The sequence below is a fragment of the Nomascus leucogenys genome, chromosome 2, assembly GCF_006542625.1.
Source record: "Nomascus leucogenys isolate Asia chromosome 2, Asia_NLE_v1, whole genome shotgun sequence".
In the NCBI taxonomy this organism is placed as follows: Eukaryota; Metazoa; Chordata; class Mammalia; order Primates; family Hylobatidae; genus Nomascus; species Nomascus leucogenys.
The window spans coordinates 150,993,278-151,017,514 of NC_044382.1; the positions used below are offsets into that span (position 1 = coordinate 150,993,278).

At 48.5% G+C, this 24,237-nt stretch overlaps 1 protein-coding gene across 1 annotated transcript in view; it reads left to right on the forward strand.

Moving 5' to 3' along the window:
• Nucleotides 1–24,237, forward strand: part of CRISPLD2 (cysteine rich secretory protein LCCL domain containing 2) — a 90,636-nt gene that overhangs the window by 40,393 nt on the left and 26,006 nt on the right. Inside the window, exons 7-13 of the mRNA XM_003272497.2 lie at nucleotides 7,213–7,356; nucleotides 9,166–9,226; nucleotides 12,786–12,852; nucleotides 13,333–13,463; nucleotides 14,245–14,288; nucleotides 17,733–17,805; nucleotides 20,798–20,873. Of these exons, the coding sequence (XP_003272545.1) occupies nucleotides 7,213–7,356; nucleotides 9,166–9,226; nucleotides 12,786–12,852; nucleotides 13,333–13,463; nucleotides 14,245–14,288; nucleotides 17,733–17,805; nucleotides 20,798–20,873 (596 nt within the window). The remainder of the gene's footprint in view (nucleotides 1–7,212; nucleotides 7,357–9,165; nucleotides 9,227–12,785; nucleotides 12,853–13,332; nucleotides 13,464–14,244; nucleotides 14,289–17,732; nucleotides 17,806–20,797; nucleotides 20,874–24,237) is intronic.

Below are 24,237 nucleotides of genomic sequence, written 5' to 3' on the forward strand. Positions count from 1 at the left end.
GCTTGTAATCCCAGCAGTTTGGGGGGGCCGAGGCGGGTGGATCATGAGGTCAGGAGATTGAGACCACCCTGACTAACACGGGGAAACTCTGTCTCTACTAAAAATACAAAAAATTAGCCAGGCATGGTGGCGGGTGCCTGTAGTCCCAGCTACCTGGGAGGCTGAGGCAGGAGAACGGCATGAACCCGGGAGGCAGAGATTGCAGTGAGCCAAGATTGCGCCACTGCACTCCAGCCTGGGCGACAGAGTGAGACTCCGTCTCAAAAAAGATGAAAAACAAAAAAAAGCAAATCTATTTCACAAAGCATTAGTCAAGGGTATGTCTTCTGGATTCTCCCAGCTGGGATGAGTAGGTCCAAAGTGACTAATCCACTCTACCATCCCAATCTCCCTAAGCTTTGGATCCCTTCCTCTACATTAAACCAAAGGAGATCAGGCATTTCTAGCTCACTCACAGTGGGCCACCTTTTAATCCATATTTCAGCTAACCAAGCAAACAAAGCAAATAATAACAGTGAAGTACCTTTTTTAACTCCCTGAGCTGCAACATTAAATTAAATGCAGAATGCCTATTTAGTGGGCCCAAATCAAGAAATTCAGCCTGATCCAACTCTATGTTCTTTTCACCATTTTCCTATACCCTTAATATCCATTCCCATGACTGTTCTCCAGATTTCTGCTTATATACATTAAAAAATTCAAGCAGTTCTTTTCAAGTATAGCATGTGTCATACTCTGAACCTCACCTCTAGGGACCCGCTGGGACTTTAGTCTAGTTATAGGTCTAGAAGCAAACAGGGATGTTGGGGTTGGCTCCGGAGGAGAATCAACATTATCTTGCCTGGCAGCTGCCTCAGGGGAGGCCATCAGTGTTGCCTCAGGCAGTGCAGGGTTTATCCCCTCAGCAAAGGTGGAAAGGCTGACCGCAGCATGGGTCAGGGAGGAGACATTGCCACTACTGGGGATGGGGAACCTGTTTCTTCTGGCAAAAAAGTTTCATCAGCATTTACAAGTTCAGTGTCCCCAGCTTCACCAGGGTCCTCCCACACATCGCCATTCTAAGTTGCAGGCTCCCATTCTTTTCCAGTCAACACCTTCGCTTTAATAAGTAGACACCTAGCAAGGTATCTGTGCATGCACCTTCATTGCAGGTCAGCCACTTGCATGAGAAGAGCTTGTGTCTGTTTATCCACAATTCCAGCTCTTTCTCTACAGGAGATAAGACTCACTCAGGGTAATCTTAGCAGATTTGAGGCTCGGTATCTGCTTCTGAAGCCAGAAGCTAGAATCCTTGAGTTCATCATTTTCTTTCATCACTTTGTCCAGTGAACTTAGAAGCAACCAACCAGCTTCGTTATGTTCCTTGGTTCTCCACATATAGTCAAAGGTATTATGTCTAGAGTCACTGAACTCCCCTCTCAGGAGCACTGAATGAGGAGTGTCCAGTTTACTTATTTTGCATAACTCTCTGAATAGCTCATGCCAAGGACTCCCAGTGTTCTCCATACTATTAGAAGTAGAGTCCTTAGGATTTTGGGGTCTAATCATATTAAGCAGCCAACTCCAGAAACCCTAAAACCAATGAAAGAACTCCATCCCTAATATTCTCTTCTTCCAGAACCACTCCTGGTATCAAAATCTGTATTCGTCAGGGTTCTCTAGAGGAACATAACTAATAGGATATATACATAGGGGAGTTTATTAAGGAGTGTTAAACTCACACATTCACAAGGTCCCACAATAGGCTGTCTGCAAGCCGAGGAGCAAGGAAGCCAGTCCGAGTCCCAAAGCTAAAGAACTTGAAGTCTGATGTTCGAGGGCAGGAAGCATCTATCATGGGACAAACATGTAGGTTGAGAGGCTAAGGCAGTCTCGCCTTCTCACATTTTTGTTCCTGCTTTATATCCTAGCTGCTACGGCAGCTGATTAGATGGTGCCCACCAAGACCCAGACCACTGACTCAAATGTTAATCTTCTTTGGCAGCACCCTCACAGACATACCCAGGATCAATACTTTGCATCCTTCAATCCAGTCAAGCTGACACTCATTATTAATCATCACAGGCCAGGAGTTCCAGATCAGCCTGGACAACATAGTGAGAACCCATCTCTACAAAAAATATAAGAGAAAATTAGCCAGCTGTGCTCACGTGCACCTGTGGTCCTAGCTGTGTCCTGGGAGGCTTGGGTGGGAAGCTCGCTTGAGCCCAGGAGTTTGAGGCTGCAGTGAGCCATGATAGCGCCACTGCACTCCAGCTTAGGCAACCCAGCGAGACCCCAACTCTAAAAATATAAAACAGACATTTGAACAAGAAACTAAAAGCAAACAACGTGATATTCCAAATGAGCTCACTAGTGGGAAGCACCTGCAACGTGGACGGCTGGGCAGATCAGTCCTCCTTGGCTGTTTGACCCTTTACTCCTGTGTCCTTGCCCCCATTGGCCTCCCCTTCACGCGTGTGTCTTGCTGGTGCTCCCCTGACTGCGCTGGAGGTTTCTCGCCCCCACTCCCACAGCTCACAGAACTGGAGCTGTTGGGGCGGTGTGATTTTCTACCTAGTTCACCTTTTTTTTGAGACATGGCCTCCCTTTGTTGCCCAGGCTGGAGTGCAGTGGTGCAATCTTGACTCACTGCAGCCTCAAACTCCGGGGCTCAAGGGATCCTCCCATGTCAGCCTCCCGAGTAGCTGGGACTACAGGCACATGCCACCATGGCTAATTTTTGAAGTTTTTTGTAGAGATGGGATCTCACTATATTGCCCAGGCTGATCTCAAACTCCCAAGCAATCCTCCCTCCTTGGCCTCCCAAAGTGCTGGGATTATAGGCGTGCACCATCACGCCCGTCCACCATTTCTTCACTGGTTCCTATTTAGGATGTTTCCACTTCTGCTACTATAAATAACACAGGTTTCTGGTGCTTAAAGCATTTCTCATGTTTTGGGATATTTTCTCAGGCTCTCAGAAGTTATGTCCCCGACGGGGCATGACTGGGCCATGGGGCTGACCATGCTCTTGTGGCCCAGGCTTTTTTTTTTTTTTTGCATGGCTCCATCAGTAGCCTTGTCGTGACCGAGGGGCCTTGCAGACAGTTGGGTGGGCTCTGCTGGCGGGGAGGGTGGGGTAGATGTGGGATCAGGCTGGTGGGTTCTGGAGTGAAGAACAGGTGGGCTAGATCAGGGGTCCCAGACCCTGTCGGGAGCCAGGTCCTCTGTTGTTCCAGCCAGCTGTTCATGGCTGACTGCCTGCTGGCGAGAGGGGACATCATAAGTGGGGATGGGGATGGAAGAAGGAGCGATCTGGACACTGAGACCATCTGTGTCTGGGTCCTGTATCACCTGTGGCAGTCTTGGTGTGACCCCCGCCTCCAGGGAGCCTTCCTGGACTTCACAGACAGACAGTGCACCTGCTCTATGTTCATCAACCCCAGACTCCTTGGGAACCTTGATCGTCCTGTCATCTCAGCTGCCAGCTCACTCCAGGGCCTCCGGAGGCACGTGGCAGGGGTGTGTTGCGTTTTATTTGAATAAATATGCCAATAGCCACAGAGGGGCATTTTCAAAGAACAAATGTGCACAGAGACCTTAGATGCCCATTTACCTCCACCAACATAGCTCCACGTACTTATTTTTAAATTTTTGGTGGAAAGTATCCAACTCTCCTTGGAAGGCACCCAATTTTCCTAGCTAAGCATGCAGCAAGTCTCCTCTGAAACAGCTTATCTGTGGAAGCTACTTACCAAGAGCGTATCCAGGGGGCCTGGTAAGGCCTTGACCTCTAACAGAGATGGAGCAGGCATAAGGATATAAAAAAAGAGGTATTCTCCCCTCTCACCCCCACCTGTGTGGTGTTAGAAGGCGCAGGCTTCGGGGAAAGGTGGTTTGACACCCAGCCCAGCTATTTCCCAGCTGTGTGAGCCTGGGCAGAGCCCTTACCCTCTCTGAGCCTTCTTCCTCATCTGTGAAATGTGGCCAATCATGCCTCCAAAGGCAATTGCGAGGTTGACAGGAGAAAATGCTGGGGATGGCCGGGCGCGGTGGCTCACGCCTGTAATCCCAAAACTTTGGGAGGCTGAGGTAGGCAGATCACCTGAGGTTGGGAGTTCGAGACCAGCCTGACCAACATGGAGAAACCCTGTCGCTACTAAGAATACACAGTTAGCCGGGCGTGGTGGCGCATGGCTGTAATCGCAGGCTGAGGTAGGAGAATCGCCTGAACCCGGGAGGCGGAGGTTGCAGTGAGCCGAGATCGCACCATTGCACTCCAGCCTGGGCAACAAGAGCAAAACTTTGTCTCAAATAAAAAAAGAAAGAAGAGAGAAAGAGAGAAAGAAAAGAAAAGAAAAGAAAAATGCATGCCAGGGAGGGCCCAACCAGCATCTGGCCAGTGCTCAGTGAACATTAGCTCTGAGTGTGGTCACCAGGTTTGGAACTAGGAGGGAATCTGCAGAGTGACATAAACAATGCCCTGAGACCCCGGCCCGGAGCAGAATGGGGCACAGAATAACCTTGCCGTGACCTCTGCACGGAATTTCCCCAGGCCGTGCTGGGCCATACAAGGTGTCTTCGTTAGGAGGTGCTCAGATCCAGCCCATCCTACATGTAAAGCCTTCTACTTTTCATTTGTGGGTGTGAGAGCCAGGACTGTCTGTCTGCCCATTTTCTTAAATAGAGAGTCCTCAAATGGTTTAGACCGCTTTACCAAACTCTCTTTGGCTAAATAAAGCTGCGATTATGAGGTCTAAACATCCTAAAGGCCAGTGGAAGAAAACCCGGCTTATTCTCGAGCCAGCTCCTGCTCTCAGTGAGGGCAAGCCTGAATAGCCTCATTGACGGGAAGAACAGACACGCGCCTGGGCAGCCTCTGCAAACCTGGTGTCTTCCTGGAGCTTCCACCGATAGCTTTTGCTACCAGAGGTGCTTTCAGAGTTCCCTTTTTGAATGTCTTTAAGCTCTGTTGCTGGACATACGCTCTTTTCTTTAGGTGACAGGATTCTCTGGGGGTTTTGATAATTCATGCATTTGTGAATTTTGTTGAGCAACTGCTGTGTGCTGGGTGCCTGGTGTGAGGTAGGCTGGCCCCTGGCCTCGGGAAGTTTGCAGCTGGTGGATGAGGCAGATGGTGGGGAAATGACAGCTGTGAGCAAGCTGCTGGGGAACAGGGCAGGGTGACCCGTGAGCACATCCAAGATTAGAACTGGGGCTCAGAATGGCTTCCCACCTTCTGACTTAAGCCCGTCCTTTCCCCTTGTGGGACAGGACCAGCCTGGGTGGTTGTTGTAGGGTAGTGAAATTGGCCAATGAAGCAGCTGTGGAGAACCCCAGCCCGGGAAGGCGTCAGGGATTCAGTCATTTGCCCCTCATTTGGCTGGTTGGTGTTGTGTGGACCCAAAACACTCGCTGTGTCCTTTAGCAAAGAAAGCTCATGTATTTTAAGAAGTGGAAATAAGACTTAGGGATTGAGGAACACTTGATGCAACTTGGATTTTTTTTTGAGACGGAGTTTCCCTCTGTCGCCCAGGCTGGAGTGCAGTGGCGCGATCTCTGCTCACTGCAACCTCCACCTCCCAGGTTCAAGTAATTCTCCTGCCTCAGCCCCCCAAGTAGCTGGGAGTGTAGGCACCCGCCACCACGCCCAGCTAATTTTTGTATTTTTAGTAGAGACAGGGTTTCACCATCTTGGCTAGGCTGGTCTCAAACTGCTGACCTCATGCAATCCACCTGCCTCGACTTCCCAAAGTGCTGGGATTACAGGTATGAGCCACCACACCTGGCCCTGAAACTTGGATTTTCATCCAAAACCACAAAGAGACCTGCGAGGGTGCTCTAGTTATTCTCCTTGAAATTGTTTTCACCCAAATACATCTACTGCCTTTTTTGCTTGGGGAACTTGGAGGCCGCAGGTTTCCAACTCTGGTCCAAAGACATCTGTTGGGCCATAGGAGGGACATGCCATAAGTAAAAGTATTAAGGGTCCCCAGCAGAGATGCTCATGAATTTGTCTTTGATCAGGCTGCTCAGGCAAGTGAAAATAGCAGTGTCTTTGCTTTAGCTGGAATTTACAGATTGGTATCCTGGTGGTCTGATTGCAGATTCTGGTGAGCAGTTTGTAGTTGTCTTTCAGGATGAAAACTGGAAGATAAGCTAACTGAGGTTTAGTAAGTGCAATCTGTTCGGTTAATTAAAATGTTTTAAAATGTGGGTCATGGTCATAGTTGGAGAAATAATAATACGCCATGTGCTTGAATAAGGAAGAGATTGTTCTTTTGGATAGTTGGATAGTTCTACATGTTGAGTCTGACATTATTGGACAGTGAAACTCCAGTACAGAAGCAACAGTTGAGCTGGTTAAGTGGCCCTGACTGGCAGGGGAGAGAAGGGATGGAAATGGGCTGGTGTGAGGTGCAGTTGGGGTCTAGGAGCACTGAGGCTGGCCTTTGTGCACCATGATGCGTGCATGATGAGGAAGACCCCTTCCCCAGTGAAACCCAGGGGCAGGGGACTTCCAGCGAGTCCACTATGGCTTTGGGCCAGTGCCCGAGGCAGTTTTTTTTTTTTTTTTTTTTCGAGACGGAGTTTCGCTCTTGTCACCCAGGCTGGACTGCAATGGCACAATCTTGGCTCACTGCAACCTCCACCTACCGGGTTCAAGCGATTCTCCTGCCTCAGCACCCACCAAGTAGCTGGGATGAGAGACATCCATCACCACGCCCAGCTAATTTTTGTATTTTTAGTAGAGACGGGGTTTCGCCATGTTAGCCAGGCTGGTCTCAAACTCCTGACCTCAGGTGATCCGCCCACCTCAGCCTCCCAAAGTGCTGGGATTACAGGCATGAGCCACCGCGCTCAGCCTGAGGCAGCTTCTTGAAGTTGCTTCGTAGGGGCAGAGGGTCAGGTGGGGGAGGAGATGGGACAAGAAACCATTATGATAACCTAGGTGTGGGTGTGGGGCCTGCTAACCTCTGGGCAGCCTGGCTGATCTTGGGTCCAAAGCAAACACAGTGAGCGGAGAGCGTCCCCATCTCATCTGGGCTGGTAGAATTCCACCTGGCCAGGTCTGTTCTGAAATGTAACTTTCTCTTTGCCGCTGAAATGATTCTTTGTAAAACCAAACCTCAAACACGTTTAGTTTTCAAATTGCGTTTCTTTTCCCCCAAAGTGCGTTTTTGTTGAATCCCAGTGTGTTATTTTTTTTCCTCCCTCTCCAATTTTAAGAAGAAACCTACACTCCAAAACCTGAAACGGACGAGATGAATGAGGTGGAAACAGCTCCCATTCCTGAAGAAAACCATGTTTGGCTCCAACCGAGGGTGATGAGACCCACCAAGCCCAAGAAAACCTCTGCGGTCAGCTACATGAGTGAGTCCAGGCCATCCTCCACCCCGCCTGCCCTCCCAGCCACCTCCAAAGGGGACGGGGTGGGTGGAGGAGGGGAGCCAGTGGATTTAGGTCTGCAAATCCACAAACAGTGGGAAACAGGGTGCGGCGAAGCTCATGGAGGCACAACCGTAAGACGTTTTTCAAAAACGATATTTTTAAATCATTGCAAAAGCAAGCATTATAGGACTTCTGCTTGGGTGGCATTCCGCCCCCCCGCCCCGCCGCCAGGCAGGTATTTTAAGGTTAGACCTTCCCTTGTCCTTTCAAAAGGGACCTGGGCTGAAGTTGGGTTCCTCTGGGAATCGCTGGCCCCACAGAGGGCAGGCAGCGTCTAGCCTGGTTCTGGCAGGTTCCACTCCTTCCTCACCAGGTCCTGGGTCTGGACTCAGTTGGCACATCCGTGAAGTAGGGGATAGAGATGCCACATCAGAGTTGCCCGGAGGATGAGCTGCAGGAACACAGGTCACCCAGTGCCAGCTGAGGCCTCCCTGTACATTGAGATCATTGCAGAGTTGCCTACAACTCTTTTTTGAGATGGAGTTTCGCTCTTGTCACCCAGGCTGGATTGCAATGGCACGATCTCGGCTCACTGCGACCTTCGCCTTCCGGGTTCAAGCAATTCTCCTGCCTCAGGCCCCTGAGTAGCTGGGACTACAGGTGCCCACCACCACGCCCAGCTAATTTTTGTATTGTTAGTAGAGAAGGGGAGTTGTTTTCCCCTGAGACTTCTGTGAATCCCCAAAATATTGACTGTTCCCCTGCTCACCTCTGGCCTTTTGGCTCCCCGGGCACCTCAGCTCCCCAGGCTTTTATTCTCCCTGCCTTCACTGCCCCAGGGTGGAGTTCAGCTCCCCTTCAATTCCCCCCGGACACTGCTGCGAGACCTCGTTCGCAGCCGCCGTTTCCGCAGGCCGGGGGCTGTGGAGGGGCGCTTTTGTCCAGGTGGGACTGGAGGGTTGGGCTGGATGACCTTGGCTCTCCCCGTTTGCCCTGCAAGCTTCAGAGGCCCTACAACTGGACCCGTCTTTGAGGAACAGCCTCACACCCGCCTTCTCAGAGCCCCTCTCTTCTTTTCATAGCTGCCATCTCCCCTGCCCCCACCAGTCTTTCTGTCCTCTTCAAACCTCTTTCCCTGTGATGCTGAAGCATTCTCTAGCTTGCTTTGACCAGGAAACATGCGGAGGCCCTTGTCTGTCCAGGAGTTCAAAACGGTGCCATTGTTTCTTTTAATAAGATACAACGTTTACGTCCCTTTTCAAACTATAACATGACTCCGAGACTCTGATATGTTCCCATAAAATAAACAAAGCAAAAAGCTTTGCAAAAGGCATCTTGGTGATGGGGGAGATGATTCGGGTGAGCCTGGCTGGGTCCCTGGCCCCACAGGCTCAGAGCAACGTACTCCCTACCCCCTCAGGAGTCCTGCCCTGCAGAGCCCTGTGGGACCACAGGCACATAGTGTGTGCCAGGCACCCTGCCAAGGCCAGAGTTCACTTTCTCTCTCAATGCTCACAAAAGCCCTCGGAGGTGGGTACTGTCACTGTCCCCGTTGTCCATATGCGGAAATTGAACCACAGAGAGGGGAAGCAACTTGTCCAAGGTTACACTGCTACTGTAAAGCGGTGGGCCTGGGGTCTGAACCCCCAGCGGAAGCCTGCAACCATCAGGCATTGCCCTTGCTCTTAGTATAGCACGGATTGGATTGCAGAATGTCCCTCAGCATGGGGAAGGGTCTTTTCACCCTCCTGCTTTCGTGCCGTGATGTGTATTTCTGCATTTCTCTCCTAGCCCAAGTCGTCAGATGTGACACCAAGATGAAGGACAGGTGCAAAGGGTCCACGTGTAACAGGTGAGCCTGTGCTGGGCTGTCCTGCCACTGTGGCCTCTGAGTCTGTGCTGGGCTGTCCTGCCACTGTGGCTTCTGAGCCTGTGTTGGGCTGTCCTGCTGTTGCATATTTAGCAAACTGCTCTCACCAGGCAGAATGGGTTAGGGCTGGGCAGTGTCCAGGCACTTGTTCGCCTCAGCCGTTGGCAGATCCTATGGGAATGCTGCAGGATCTGAGCAGGCTGCTCCCAGTGGGCCCCACTAGACGGACGGGCCACCGGTGTATCCCCCCCACGGTAGATCAATAAATCCTTCTAGCTGATGCCGTCATTCAGATGATGAACACTGTCTGCCAAAAAGAACGCGTTTGGTTTTGGAGTGTGACTGCTGGGCTGTTCTTTGTGGTAGTAAACAGCCAACAGGTGCAGCCGCCACATGCACACCCTCACAGTCAAGTGGGAAAACCATGTCATTGGCAGAGGGGACCTTGCTTGTCTTCCTACGAATTCTGGCATCAGTTTGCTGAAAGCTGAATTGAGTTATTTAAAGCACATGTTAAAAAGGGAAGGTGGAATCTTCGGTTTTATATCGTAAGGGTTGGGAATTTAGTTTGCCAGGAGAACACTTCACTTAGACGTTGGCAGGACTGTGATGAGATGGACTTGGAGCAGCCAGGATGAGGCGGCTCAGTGAGCTCACATATGGTGCTGTCGTTTGTTGGTGAGATGAGCCTGATGTGTCAACATTCAGCGGTGGAATAACAGTGCCTAAAACTTCGCGCTCAGTGTTAGGGTAGTATTTGCATGTCTCGGTGCTGGGCGAATTGGGAAAAAGCAGGCAGCGCCTGGCAGGGGCCTCTGCTGTGTGCACTGCCCAGTCTGGGCTGCTGAGAAGCTGGAGTTGTCCGTTTGTGGCGATGCATGTTTCTGAACGCTAAGTGCATCATGATAGCATCACCCCTGAGTAGTACTCAGAGGAAAAAGGTGAGCATGTATTGGAGAACATTCCTTGTCAGACAACATCGAGGTGGTTCCAGAGTTGGGGTGGGTGGCGCACTCCCCACGAAGGGAGAAGGTGGGAATCTGTCCACACGAAGGCTGTTAGAGGCCTCCAGTTAAGAAAAGTTAGTCAGCCCCAATCTGCAACTGTGGGAGCATCCCCAGTCTTACTGTAGAAGCCGCCCCACAGTCTGGCACACATGTTTTCTGTTAATGGTGCTTTTACAAAAATAGTAGTCAGTGGGCTTTTTTTTCTGACTTGAAAAGGTATCTATGCTCATTAATACTGATTCAGGAAAGCAATAACAAAAACAAAAAAAGTAGAAAGAAAAAAATATGTCCCAAAATCTCATCAATACCAGTAGCAATTTGATGTATTTCCTTCCAGTCTTTTTTTTCTGTGCACAGATGAGGCTAATGCTGCTTATGTATTTTCTTTTCTTTTTTTCTTCTTTTCTTCTTTTTTTTTTTTTTTTGAGTTGGAGTCTTGCTGTGTCACCTAGGCTGGAGAGCAGCAGCATGATCTCGGCTCGCTGCAACCTCTGCCTCCCAGGTTCAAGTGATTCTCCCACCTCAGCCTCCCGAGTAGCTGGAACTACAGGCGCATGCCACCATGCCCGGCTCATATTTTGTATTTTTGGTAGAGATGGGGTTTCACCATCTTGGCCAGGCTGGTCTCGAACTCCTGACCTCAAGTGATCCACCTGCCTTGGCCTCCCAAAGTGTTGGGATTACAGGTGTGAGCCACTGCGCCTAGACTGCTTATGTATTTTCACTTAGGATTTTCCAAATATTCCTCACACACTTCATGCCTAGTGACTGCGTGATTGACACACGACTGTACATGAACGTGTTTAGCCATTGCTTTGCCACCTGCTGGCTTATTTCCAGCTTTTTACCATTATAAACAGTTGGGGCCAGGCACGGTGGCTCACGCCTGTAATCCCAGAACTTTGGGAGGCTGAGGCGGGTAGATCACTTGAGGCCAAGGGTTTGAGACCAGCCTGGGCAACTGGCGAAACCCCATCTCTACTAAAAATACAAAAATTAGCTGGGCATGGTGGCACATGCCTATAGTCTCAGCTACTCGGGAGGCTGAGGCACAAGAATAGCTTGAACCTGGGAGGTGGAGGCTGCAATGAGCCGAGATGTGCCGCTGCGCTCTGGCCTGGGTGACAGAACGAGACTCTGTCTCAAAAATTAAAAAATGATAAATAAATAAATAAAAAATAGTTGGGAAAAGCTGGCAGGTCTGGCTTTCTTACTTTTTGCTTGGAATATATATTTACAAGGGAAGCTGAAGAGCTAATGGATATGAATGTTTAAGTCTTTCTTAAAGGTTTTCTTAAGCATAAGAGTGATTTATACTTCCATGAACAGCAACACCATCGTTGAGTTTTACCCTATTAAAAAATCCTTGCAGGCCAGGCATGGTGGCTTGTGCCTGTAACCTCAGCACCTTGGGAGGTCAAGGTGGGTGGATTGCTTGAGCCCAGGAGTTCGAAACTAGCCTGGGCAACATGGCAAAACCCCCAAAATTAGCTGGGTGTGGTTGTGCACACCTGTAGTCCCAGCTACTTGGGAGACTGAGGTGGGAGGATCACCTGAGCCCAGGAAGTTGAGGCTACAGTGAGCTGTGATTGCACCGCTGCACTCCAGCCTGGGTGATAGAGTGAGACTCTTTCTTGGGGTTTTGTTTGTTTGTTTGTTGTTTGTTTTTTGAGACTGAGTCTTGCTCTGTTGCCCAGGCTGGAGTGCAGTGGCACGATCTTTGCTCACTGTAACCTCTGCCTCCCGGGTTCAAGTGACTTTCCTGCCTCAGCCTGCTAAGTAGCTGGGACTACAGGTACCTGCCACCACACCCGGCTAATTTTTGTATTTACTTTAGTAGAGTTGGGTTTTTGCCATGTTGGCCAGGCTGGTCTTGAACTCCTGACCTCAGGTGATCCACCTGCCTTGGCCTCCCAAAGTGCTGGGATTACAGGCATGAGCCACCGTGCCTGGCCTTTTTTTTTCTTTTAAATGAAAAAGAAAAGACTATGGTTGACCTTCTATTTCTGTGGATTCAACCGGCCTCTGATTCAACCAACCTCGGATTCAACCAACTGCAGATCAAAAATATATTTCTTAAAAAGTGTATGGTATTACAGTACAATAATAAAAAACTGATACAAATTTTAAAAACAATACAGTGTAACGACTGTCTACATAGCACTTACCTTGTGGTAGGTATTATAAGAAATCTAGTGATGCTTTAAAGCATACGGGAAAAGACGCAAAGGTTATACGCAAATACTAGGACACTTTACATAAAGGACTCAAGCATCTGCAGACTTTGGTATCCTAGGGAAGTTCTGGAACCAATCCCCCATGGATACTGAGGGATGACTGTATTGTGCTTGTGTGACTATGAACTTCAGTCTGCGCCTGGGTAAACTCTGACTTGTCCAAAAACAATGGAATCCGCATGAATGAAGCTTTTCTATATTTAGTAATAGAGCTATCAGTGAAAAGAATGATAAACTCATTGTGAGATGTAACCAACATGTTTATCTCTGAGCATCATTTTGTTTCTTCCTCATCAGGTACCAGTGCCCAGCAGGCTGCCTGAACCACAAGGCGAAGATCTTTGGAACTCTGTTCTATGAAAGCGTGAGTGTCGCCAGTCCTCCTCTCGATGGCTTGTGTGGGGTCCTGTTGCATATGTTTAAAGCAGGTGGTTGGCTTTAGTAGGGAAAGATTTTCTTTCCACTCCTTAGTCAAACCTGGCATTTCTAGAACTGGGGCAGTGTATTTATGGGCTTACAAACTAGCAAAGCCACTTTCCGGGACTGATCCTCCTGAAGGCCAGTCTCCGTCTTAGAGCGAGCATTCACACGCTGCACTGAGCGGGGAGAAAGGGCTGTTTGTCACTGTTCTTCGTTTGTAAAGCAACTCGGATGAGTATTTAAGGTAAGCAACCCCAGGAACAAAGGTGTGGTTATGGACAGAGGCGAGAGGCAGGAGCGGAGTAAGCTTTGGCCCGTCCTTCAGGCTTTTAGTGAGTCGAGGACAAATGTTTGGGTATTTCTAGTGAAACTTGCTGACAGAGGTTGAGAATATGCCTGTGGTCTTCCCTCCCCTTCCCGCCAGTCGTCCAGCATATGTCGCGCCGCCATCCACTACGGGATCCTGGACGACAAGGGAGGCCTAGTGGACATCACCAGGAACGGGAAGGTCCCCTTCTTCGTGAAGTCTGAGAGACACGGCGTGCAGTCCCTCAGGTAACTACTCTGTGATCAGGGCTCCGTGAAACGGTTTTCCTGTTTATGACGGTGTTGTTGAAATTTTGAAACATATCACACAGGCAGGGCGTGGTGCCTCACACCCGCACTTTGGGAGGCCAAGGCAGGTGGATCACCTGAGGTCAGGAGTTCAAGACCAGCCTGACCAACATGGGGAAACTCCGTCTCTACTAAAAATGCAAAAGTTAGCCAGGCGTGGTGGCACACACCTGTAATCCCAGCTACTCTCAGGAGGCTGCGGTAGGAGAACCACTTAAGCCCAAGACGGAGGTTGTGGTGAGCCAAGATAGTGTCACTGCAGTCCAGCCTGGCTGACACAGCAAGACTCGGTCTCAAAAAAAAAAAAAAAAAAAAAAAACCACAAGTCCACAGCTCTAACTCTAATGCAAATGTGTTTTTATAATTTGATCATAATATTAATAATAATTAACTTCCTTTGTAATGTTTTAAATTTAGCTTTTTAAAATTCCTTTATTTTGCAGATGTGGTTAGATTAAATTTATCTTATACATTTGAAAACCATTATTCTTAGAAGGGATCTATAGGCCTCACCAGGCTACCAGAGGAGTCCTTAGTACAAAAAAAGTTAAGATGCCCTGATCTAGAACATTCTAAGAGCTCTCAGGCTGATAGGAAACAAGTAGAAAAGTGTGAAGTCGAGACTGCAAATAAGATAAGTATAGGAGCAATTGTTCACTTTTAGAAGCAATTCTATTTGCATTTACCTAATGGCCTTTTTTTTTTCTTTTTTTTTAAACAGCAAATACAAACCTTCCAGCTCATTCATGGTGTCAAAAGTGAAAGGTAAGCTGGCCAGTCTCTTTTGCGACCATAATACCTGGGTTATCAGATTTTCCTGGAAATTTCACTTCCTTTAGTCACTGAGTTAATGTTTATCATGCCTGTGAACATTATGGTTTTCATCATGGTCAAGGCTTTTTCAAGACGTCATTTCTTTAACCAGCTTCTAAGAATATCTGGACTTGAAATTGGCCCGAGATTACTGAACCAAAAACACAGGGCTGAGGTTGCCAGCTGAATGTCACAGACATACTGATGCCTGGGGCTAGAGTGGCTGAGAGGTTTCACTGGGAGTGCCACTTTCTGTCAGTTGGTAATGGCTACCTGGAGTGTTGTGTGAAGAAGGATTCTGAGGCCTCCATCTGGGCTCAGCGGAAAACAGAGCTTGATAGACTAGTAATGTCTGCCATGGGCAAGAGAGGGAAGTGCATGGAAGTATGTGGCACTTAACTTGCCATCTCTGGCCCAGCTTTTTACATTGCTCAGCATATGTTCGTTTGGAAGGTGGGATGCATGACGGGCAAGCATGCTCCAACCAGAAGTGAGGGGATGGGTCATAGCTGCCCACACTGTGCCCTTGATGGAATAATCTCAGGCAAGCAGGGATGTAGGAGCCATTCCAGCTTCCTCCCTGGAGCTCTGCCGGCAGACCATGCCTTTGTTTTGGGACAGCAACTCTTATCATTTGCCCTCCATGCAAAAGTTCTAGTTAGATATCTTTATTAAAATATGTAGTAGCTTTTTTTCTTATTGCAAAAAGAATGCCTGTTTATTCCAGATAATTTAAACACGGGGTGGAACATTTTTTTGTAATGACGACCTAAATTCCAGCAGCCAGAGATAACCATCGTGAACACTTTGGCAAATATTCCAGTTTGTTTTCTCTACATATTAAAAGTATGTACATTGGTAATATATACGTTGATGACTTTTAAAACTTGAAATGGAGTTACGTACAGTTTGGTAACCTAATATTTTTCTTAAATAATTATGTGTCTGGCTGATTCAGTAGCTGACACCTGTAATCTCAGCACTTTGGGAGACTGAGGCGAGAGGACTGTTTGAGCCCAGGAGTTTGAGACCAGCCCTGGCAACACAGCAAGTCCCTGTCTCTGCAAAAAACACACAAAATTAGCTGGGCAGGGTGGCACACACCTGTATCTCAGCTACATCGGAGTCTGAGATGGGAGGGTTGCTTGAGCCTGGAAGCTGGAGGCTGCAGTGAGTCATGATCATGCCACTACCCTCAAGCCTGGGTGACACCGCAAGACCCTGTCTCAAAAATATATATATGTATATATATGTGTGTGTGTGTGCGTGTCAGGAATATATTTCTGTGCCTTTAAATCAAGCTTGTCCAACCCATAGCCCATGGGCTGCATGTAGCCCAAGACGACTCTGAATGTGCCCAACACAAACTTGTAAACATGAGAAACATGAGATTTATGCATGGACTTCTTTTTTTTTGTAGCTCATCAGCTATCATTAGTGTTAGTATATTTTATTTGTAGCCCAAGACAATTCTTTTTCCAGTGTGGCCCAGGGAAGCCAAAAGATTAGATACCCTTCCTTTTTTTATTTTATTTTTTATTTTGTTATTTTTTGAGATGGAGTCTCTGTCTGTCGCCCAGGCTGGAGTGCAGTGGCACAATCTCAGCTCACTGCAACCTCCTCCTCATGGGTTCAAGTGATTCTCCTGCCTTAGCCTCCTGAGTAGCTGGGATTACAGGCACCCGCCACCATGCCCGGCTAATATTTTTTTTTTTTTTTTTTTTTAGTAGAGACAGGGTTTCGCCACATTGGCCAGGCTGGTCTTGAACTCCTGAGCTCAGGTGATCTGCCTGCCTGGGCCTCCCCAAGTGCTAGGATAACATGTGTGAGCCACCGCACCTGGCCTGGACACCCTTGCTTTAAATGTTCTTCCAAACCTAATGCGAATGACCTCCCCATTGAATAGAAGTCCCTTGCTGTACTAAACCAATCTCCTTTGTTGGATAGCTATATAGAGCCATGGCCTGTTCAAGTGATAGAGTGGACCCGCAGGGTTCAGCAGATGATGACTCATGGGTTAAATCCTGCCTATTGCCTGCTTTTGTAAATAAAGTTTTACTGGAACACAGTTATACCTATTCATTGACACATCATCTATAGCTCCTCTCTGCTACAACAGCAGAGTTTATTGATCTTGACATCAACCATCAGGACCACAAAGCCAAGTTTACCTGGCCAGGCATGGTGGCTCACGCCTATAATCCCAGCACTTTGAGAGGACGAGGCAGATGGATCACCTGAGGTCGGGAGTTTGAGACCAGCCTGGCCAACATGGTGAAACCGCGTCTCTACTAAAAATACAAAAATTAGCCAGGTGTGGTAGGCACCTGTAATCTCAGCTACTCAGGAGGTTGAGGCAGGAGAATTGCTTGAACCCAGGAGATGAAGGTTGCAGTGAGCCAAGATCATGTCACGGCACTCCAGCCTGAGTGACAGAGTGAGACTCTGTCTCAAAAAAAAAAAAAAAAAAAAAAAAGAGGCTGGTGCGGTGGTTCCCACCTGTAATCCTAGCACTTTGGGAGGCTGGGGCAGGTGGATTACCTGAGGTCAGGAGTTCGAGACCAGCCTGGCCAACAACATGGTGAAACCCTGTCTCTACTGAGAATAGAAAAATTAGCTGGGTGTGGTGGCAGGCGCCTCTAATCCCAGCTACTCGGGAGGCTAAGGCAGGAGAATCACTTGAACCCAGGGGTGGAGGTTGCAGTGAGCCAAGATCACGCCATTGTACTCCAGCCTGGGCAAAAAGAGCAAAGCTCTGTCTCAAAGAAAAAAAGAAAAGGAAAAAGTTTACTTAGCCCTGGACTAAATGAAGACTTGCTGTCAGAGATCACAGGTGGCCTTACTTCTGTTGTTTAAACACAACAAAGGACCTTGAAGAAAAAAGCCCCTCGCCCCTCGGCAGGGATTAATGTGCCTTGATTAGCAGCTGGAGGTGGGTGGCATGTCAGAAAGAGCTCTACAGCAGGCACCGGAAACCTGGGCTCCCACCTCAGTCCTGGGAGGCCTCGAGGGGCACTCTGAGCTCTCTGAGCTTCCATTTCCTCATCTGCCTACTTAGACTAACACCTGTTGTGAGGAGCAAAGGTGATCAAGTCAGGAAAAGCTTCCAAATAAGAAAGGCACCATTCAGATGAAAAGCACCATCAGCCCCAGGGAGAAACCACTGGGGGTGACAATGCCCTCAACCCACAGACACACACAGGCCGTGGGTTTGGTCTCATCTCTTGAGTGCTCGTATGTGGGGTACGAGGAGCCTTCTGGGTCCTATTCCCAGCTCTGTTCAAGGGCCCAGGGAACCCATAGGCCCTGGTAGTCCAGTGGCCTATTTCACAGCCCGGTAGCCTAAGGCCCAGGCGTGCTGGGACCTGACCCTTTCCCCTTTGCTCCTGTTCACAGTGCAGGATTTGGACTGCTACACCACGGTCGCTCAGCTGTGCCCGTTTGAAAAGCCAGCGACTCACTGCCCAAGGTAAGGCGGGCCTGATCTGTCATCTTTTCTATGGATGATGTTAGAAGTAGCTTTTTAGGCTGGGTGAGGTGGTTCACGCCTGTAATCCCAGCACTTTGGGAGGCCGAGGCAGGTGGATCACTTGAGGCCAGGAGTTCGTGACCAGCCTGGCCAACATGGTGAAACCCCATTTCTACTAAAATTACAAAAATTAGTCAGCCATGGTGGTGGGTGCCTGTAATCCCAGCTACTTGGGAAGCTGAGGCAGGAGAATTGCTTGAACCCGGGAGGCGGAGGTCGCAGTGAGCTGAGATCACGCCATTATCCTCCAGCCTGGGTGACAAGAGTGAAAGTCTGTCCCAAAATAAATAAAATAAAAATTAAAAATCAGCTTTATTGAGGTACATGATACGATCCACCCATTAGAAATGAACGATGTGTGGCTGGGCACGGTGGCTCACGCCTGTAATCCCAGCACTTTGGGAGGCCGAGGCAGGTGGATCACGAGGTCAGGAGATCGAGACCATCCTGGCTATCACGGTGAAACCCAGTCTGTACTAAAAATACAAAAAAAAAAAATTAGCTGGGCGTGGTGGCGGGCGCCTGTAGTCCCAGCTACTCGGGAGGCTGAGGCAGGAGAATGGAGTGAACCTGGGAGGCGGAGCTTGCAGTGAGCCGAGATGGCGCCATTGCACTCCAGCCTGGGCGACAGAGCGAGACTCCGTCTCAAAAAAAAAAAAAAAAAGTACACGATGTGTTTTGGCCAAGGTATACAGGGTCACAGCCACCACCCGTCAAAGCGTAGGACATTGTCAGCACCCCATGTCATTACTGCCCTCGTGGTCAGTCCCTCTCCCTCCAGCTTCCAGCCACATCCCTGCACCAGGGAGCTTCTTTCTGTTGCTCTGATTTTGCTTTTTCAGCAAAATTATGGCGCCGTGGCAGGGTGTGGTGTTGGGTGTCTGGCTTCTCTCACTCTGCGTCACGCGTTGGAGACTCAGCCGTGTTGTGGAGCGTGTTTATTTATTCCTTCAAATCCTCATGCAGCATTCCATTCTGTGGATACGTGACAACAGGTTTGTCCCAGGAATACGGTTCTACAGGCAGCTAACCCCAAATGACTGGTCTGCGGAGGACGATGCCTCCCAGCATAAAATAAGGGTGTCCTGGCAACACTGTTCGCTGAAGTTCCTGGTAGATCCTCTTGAGAAGGGAACACAGGAAACATCCTCTTGTCTGAATCGGCTGAGGCGCCTTCTCAGATGGAAAAGGCCGCAGGTCTCTGGGACGTCCCCACTTTATAGATGTTCCCCAGGGTTCAGATCATATAATACATCTGTAATGCTAAGCTGCCCTTCAAACAGAGCACACTTTCTGACTTAGCTCCATTGTAGAATTAGAAATAGAATGAAAGTCCCAGGACCCTGGGTTGAAATGCTTTGAGGATGAAGACAGCTGCCCTGGAGGCTGGGTGGTGTGGCCCTCATGAGCCCTTATCCTGGGCTGGAGACCTGTGGATTCTCCAAGGGACAATAGGAGGTGACCCCAAGGTCCGAGCAGGGAAAGGCCCGGGAGGGTGACTGGTTGGGAGGGGCCCAGACTCCTTTCCCTTGGCCGCCACCCCACTTCAGGCTTTCTCTGGGCCTCCACTGCCTCCACACCACCGTCGTGATCCCCCTTGAATGATCCAGTGGGGATAACAGCCTTTTAGTAGATTTTCCCTGAATATTAGAGAGAAGCAGAAGGAAAGAATTTCAGAAAATACAAACAGAAAAACTTGACGGAGTGCGATATCCAAAATGTTAATTTCTGACCTGCCATTCCAAAAGAAGTAGGAAAGAATGGAGAATGTTCTTAGACTCTTTCCAATTCTTTTTTTTTTTTTGAGACCAAGTTTCACTCTTGTTGCCCAGGTTAGAGTGCAGTGGTGCAATCTCTGCTCACTGCAACCTCCACCTCCCAGATTCAAGCCATTCTCCTGCCTCAGCCTCCCGAGTAGCTGGGATTACAGGCCTGTGCCGCCACACCTGGCTAATTTTGTATTTTTAGTAGAGATGGAGTTTCACCATGTTGGCCAGGCTGGTCTGGAACTCCCGACCTCAGGTGATCCACCCGCCTTAGCCTTCCAAAGTGCTGGGATCACAGGTGTGAGCCACTGCACCTGGCCTTCTTTTCTTTTTTTAAATCCACACACACACCCTTTCTCTCTACCCACTCATTTCCCTTCCTCCCAGCCCCTAAGAACTGTTTCAACTTCCCAGTCCTTTTGCCTGGCCTTCTTCCTTCCCATAATCCTGCCTGCCTGGGGCCAGATGGCTTCTGGCTGCCATTTTGGTTTCTTGGTCCCTGGGCTCCAGCCCACGGTGGACTGTTCTAGATAAACACAGAAGATCTTTTCTTAAGTAAAGCTTGTGCTCTTTCCTGGCTTGAGTTTGTCAAACCACCCAGGGGTCACCCATTTCCAGTTTGAGGTGGTTTCCTCATCCCCTGGAGCATCTGTGGTGACTGACACAGAGTGATCTAACCCCTTCCACCCCAGGTTATCAGTGCCCCCTCCTTGGAATATTCTGTGACTCAGCGAGGTGAGGGCCCTCCACCCTTTCCTCCTGCACACAGGGAAGCGGCCTTAGAAAAAGTCTGTTGATGCTAATCTACGTAATGTACCCACAGTATGAGCTGGCCAACATCCAAGAATGCGAGGGGCGGCCTCACAATTCCACACTCTTCTCTGTTAGATTTTTACTCCCTTTACCTTTTTGTTTTTGCATGTCTTTTGTGGATGTGTGTGTGTGTTTAAAAATTCTATCTACACTGTTTAAGAGAAGCAAAAATAGTAATATCTTTACGTCTGCTGAGGGGGGAGAAGTATCTTTTTTTTCTTAATGAGGAAAACTGTATGGCGGTTTTCTTTCGTCTAAGAGCTTAAATCTTGGAATTCAAATAAAGAGAGCCAGCTTAAGAAGTTTGGTTTTCTGTGCTCAGACCCATCACATAAATGCTTCTTGTTTTCCAGAGTCCATTGTCCGGCACACTGCAAAGATGAACCTTCCTACTGGGCTCCGGTGTTTGGAACTAACATCTATGCAGATGTGAGTAGGCCGCATTTTCAACAACTGTCCCTCAAAGCCTGTTAAGACCTCAACATGCAAGCTCCAAGATCTGGATACTTGAGACTTTGTTCCAGTGACTCTTAGCTAAATTAATTAATTAATTAATTTCGAGATGGAGTCTTTCTCTGTTGCCCAGGCTGGAGTGCAGTGGAGTAATCTTGGCTCACTGTAACCTCCGCCTCCCAGGTTCAAACGATTCTTGTACCTCAACCTCCCAAGTAGCTGGGGTTACACAGTGCACCACCATGCCTGGCTAATTTTTATATTTTTAGTAGAGACAGGGTTTCACCATGTTGGCCAGGCTGGTTTCGAACTCCCAACCTCAGATGATGCGCCCACCTCTGCCTCCCAAAGTGCTGGGATTCCAGGTATGAGTCTCTGCACCCAGCCAACCTCTTAGCTAAGTTTAGACCACTCATTTCTGCAAACATTGCCCCCGTTTCCCCACTTCTAGAGATAGTAGTGCTTCCACCTACCTGTCCTCACGAATGCAGATTCAGGAGTGCCTGGCCTTACTCAGATGTTTGCGTAGTTTGAAGTCTCTCATGCTTCAGATAGTTCATTTTTCCAGCTATTTAGTCATCTTCTTGGCTCTCCAGATGCATTTATAGAAACTGGTCCACGCACTGTATTTCTTCTGGGTTATGCACACACTTAGCTAAAAGCAGAAAGAAGATAATACCGACTACCCTAATTTACTGCCTGTTAATAGCCACTCTGGTTATACGAATCTCTTCCTCTACTTTTTCCCTCCGAATTTTAACCAGGGAGCTTTAGCCTGGTTTTTCTTAGGTGGATCCTGCAGAACGTAGTCTGTTCCCTCTGGTTGTCCAGGGTTTGGGGACATGGTGACCCAGACAATGTGACTGTGGTCCCACATCTGCTGCCAGCAGGCTGTGTGATCTTGCCAAGCTGTTTCCTTGTGGTGGAATGGCCCAGAACTGGGATTATCAAATCCAGGGAATCTTCTAGATCTAGAATTCTGTGATTAGGGCAGCATCATTGATCTCTAGCTAATGTTTTTTATTTTTTAATTTTCTGAATAGAGACAAGGTCTCACTATGTTGCCCAGGCTGATCTTGAACTCCTGGGCTCCAGCAATCCTCCCTCCTTGGCCTCCCAAAGTGCTGGGATTATAGGGGTGAGCCACTGCACCCGGCCTCCAGATAGAGCTTTACTCAGCTGGTTGTCATCATCCCCTCCTTTACAGCTCTCACCCGCCTCCCCGCTACCATCTTTGCCTCTGTCTGCCTTAATTTGTTCCAGATTCCTGTAAATATGAGGTCACTGGGCTCTGTAAGGTCAGAGCAGACTTCATGACTAAGCTTTTTCCCCCCATCTTTCTTCTTTCCTCTTTAAATGGTCTTTTTTTCTTCTTGAAAGTGATTCAGCTAAAATTGAGTTCTAAGAGTTAGAATTTTTATGAAGGAGTAAAATAATATATATCAATTATTATACCAAATGTTTGAACCAAATTCTACCATTAAGAGACAGAGGCTGAGGTTTTCAAATGATTTAAAAATAAAGAGCTGGGCAAAGCTATCCCAGCCAAATAGAATCAAACCCATGAAAAACAAGAGTGGCAATATTCCTCTCTGAAAAAGTGGAATTTAAAGTTAAATGTACTGAATGAGACAAAGTAATGTTACACAGTTACACAATGGCACAGAAGATACAATTTACTGGAAAAGGAATAAAAACTATATACACCAAGCAATATAGGAGCTAAACCTATAAAGCAAAAAAAAAAAAAAAAAAAAAGAAATGCAAGAACTTAATGGATATTTGCAACAATATAAGGCTACATTTTTTTTTTTTTGATACAGAGTTTCGCTCCTGTCACCCAGGCTGGAGTGCAATGACGTGATCTCGGCTCACTGTAACCTCCCAGGTTCAAGCGATTCTCCTGCCTCAGCCTCCCTAGTAGCTGGGATTACAGGCGCCCGCCACCACACCCAGCTAATTTTTTTATTTTTAGTAGAGATGGGGTTTCACCATGTTGGCCAGGCTGGTCCCGAACTCCTGACCTCAGGTGATCCACCCGCCTTGGCTTCCCAAAGTGTTGGTATTACCAGCATGAGCCTCTGCGCCCAGCCAGAAGGCTACCTTTTATTCAACACGTACTGTTTTAGGTCCTTTCTTTAAACACACCGTCTCTAGGTATCATTATCCTTATTCCTGTAGGAAGAAAACAAGGCTCATAGTAACCTGTCCAAATCCACACAGTGAACACATGGCAAAGATGACAAACAGATGAAGATGCTTCCGGCTTTAGACTCTGCTCTTTCCCTGGTCTGTGCTGCCTTGCTTGGTGTTACGTGCATTCATAGTTACACCGATATGAACAGGCATGAGGGTAAAAAGCTATGTGCAGTCTTCATTAACAAGTTTCACTAGGATTTTGAGCTTTTGGGACCACTGTGCTCATGACAGGGCTTGACACACAATCACTGTTTGTTGGAGGAATAAATAAATGAAGATACTGCAGTAGTCAGTACTTAAATAGCTCTTCAAAAAAAAAAAAGAAAGAATGAAGGAGGGAAGAGGGAAGGAGTGAAGGAGGGAAGAGGGAAGGAGTGAAGGAGGGAAGAGGGAAGGAGTGAAGGAGGGAAGAGGGAAGGAGGAAAGGAGGGAAGAGGGAAGGAGTGAAGGAGGGAAGAGGGAAGGAGGAAGAGGGAAGGAGGAAGGAGTGAAGGAGGGAAGAGGGAAGGAGGGAAGGAGGGAAGAGGGAAGGAGGGAAGAGGGAAGGAGGGAAGGAGGGAAGAGGGAAGGAGGGAAGGAGGAAGAGGGAAGGAGTGAAGGAGGGAAGGGGAAGGAGTGAAGGAGGGAAGGGGGAAGGAGTGAAGGAGGGAAGGGGGAAGGAGTGAAGGAGGGAAGGGGAAGGAGGAAGGAGGGAAGAGGGAAGGAGGGAAGAGGGAAGGAGGAAAGGAGGGAAGAGGGAAGGAGGAAAGGAGGGAAGAGGGAAGGATGAAGGAGGGAAGAGGGAAGGAGGAAAGGAGGGAAGGAAGAAAGCCACCTCCGTGTGAGAGGTTCTTTTCTGGCCTCAGTTTCTAGGTCACTGTATTCTGGGAAATGATGATGGCTTTTGGAAAATGTCTGTTTAGCTAAGAGATTGATTTTAGGAGAGTTGCCTCCAGACCTTCAAAGGGCCCGTTCCTGCCTGCGGCTCCTGCCTGTTCACCAGGACCGCATTTCCTGGCAGACCCCTCGCTGTGTGGTGAGCTGCAGACAGAAGTATCAGGGTGTGGCCCAGGGAGCCGAGCCACGGCGGTGACATTTGCCAGTTGTGGGAAGCCAGGCAACCTTTCCCCTCCTCTGAACCTCAGTCTTCTGTCCTCCCCAT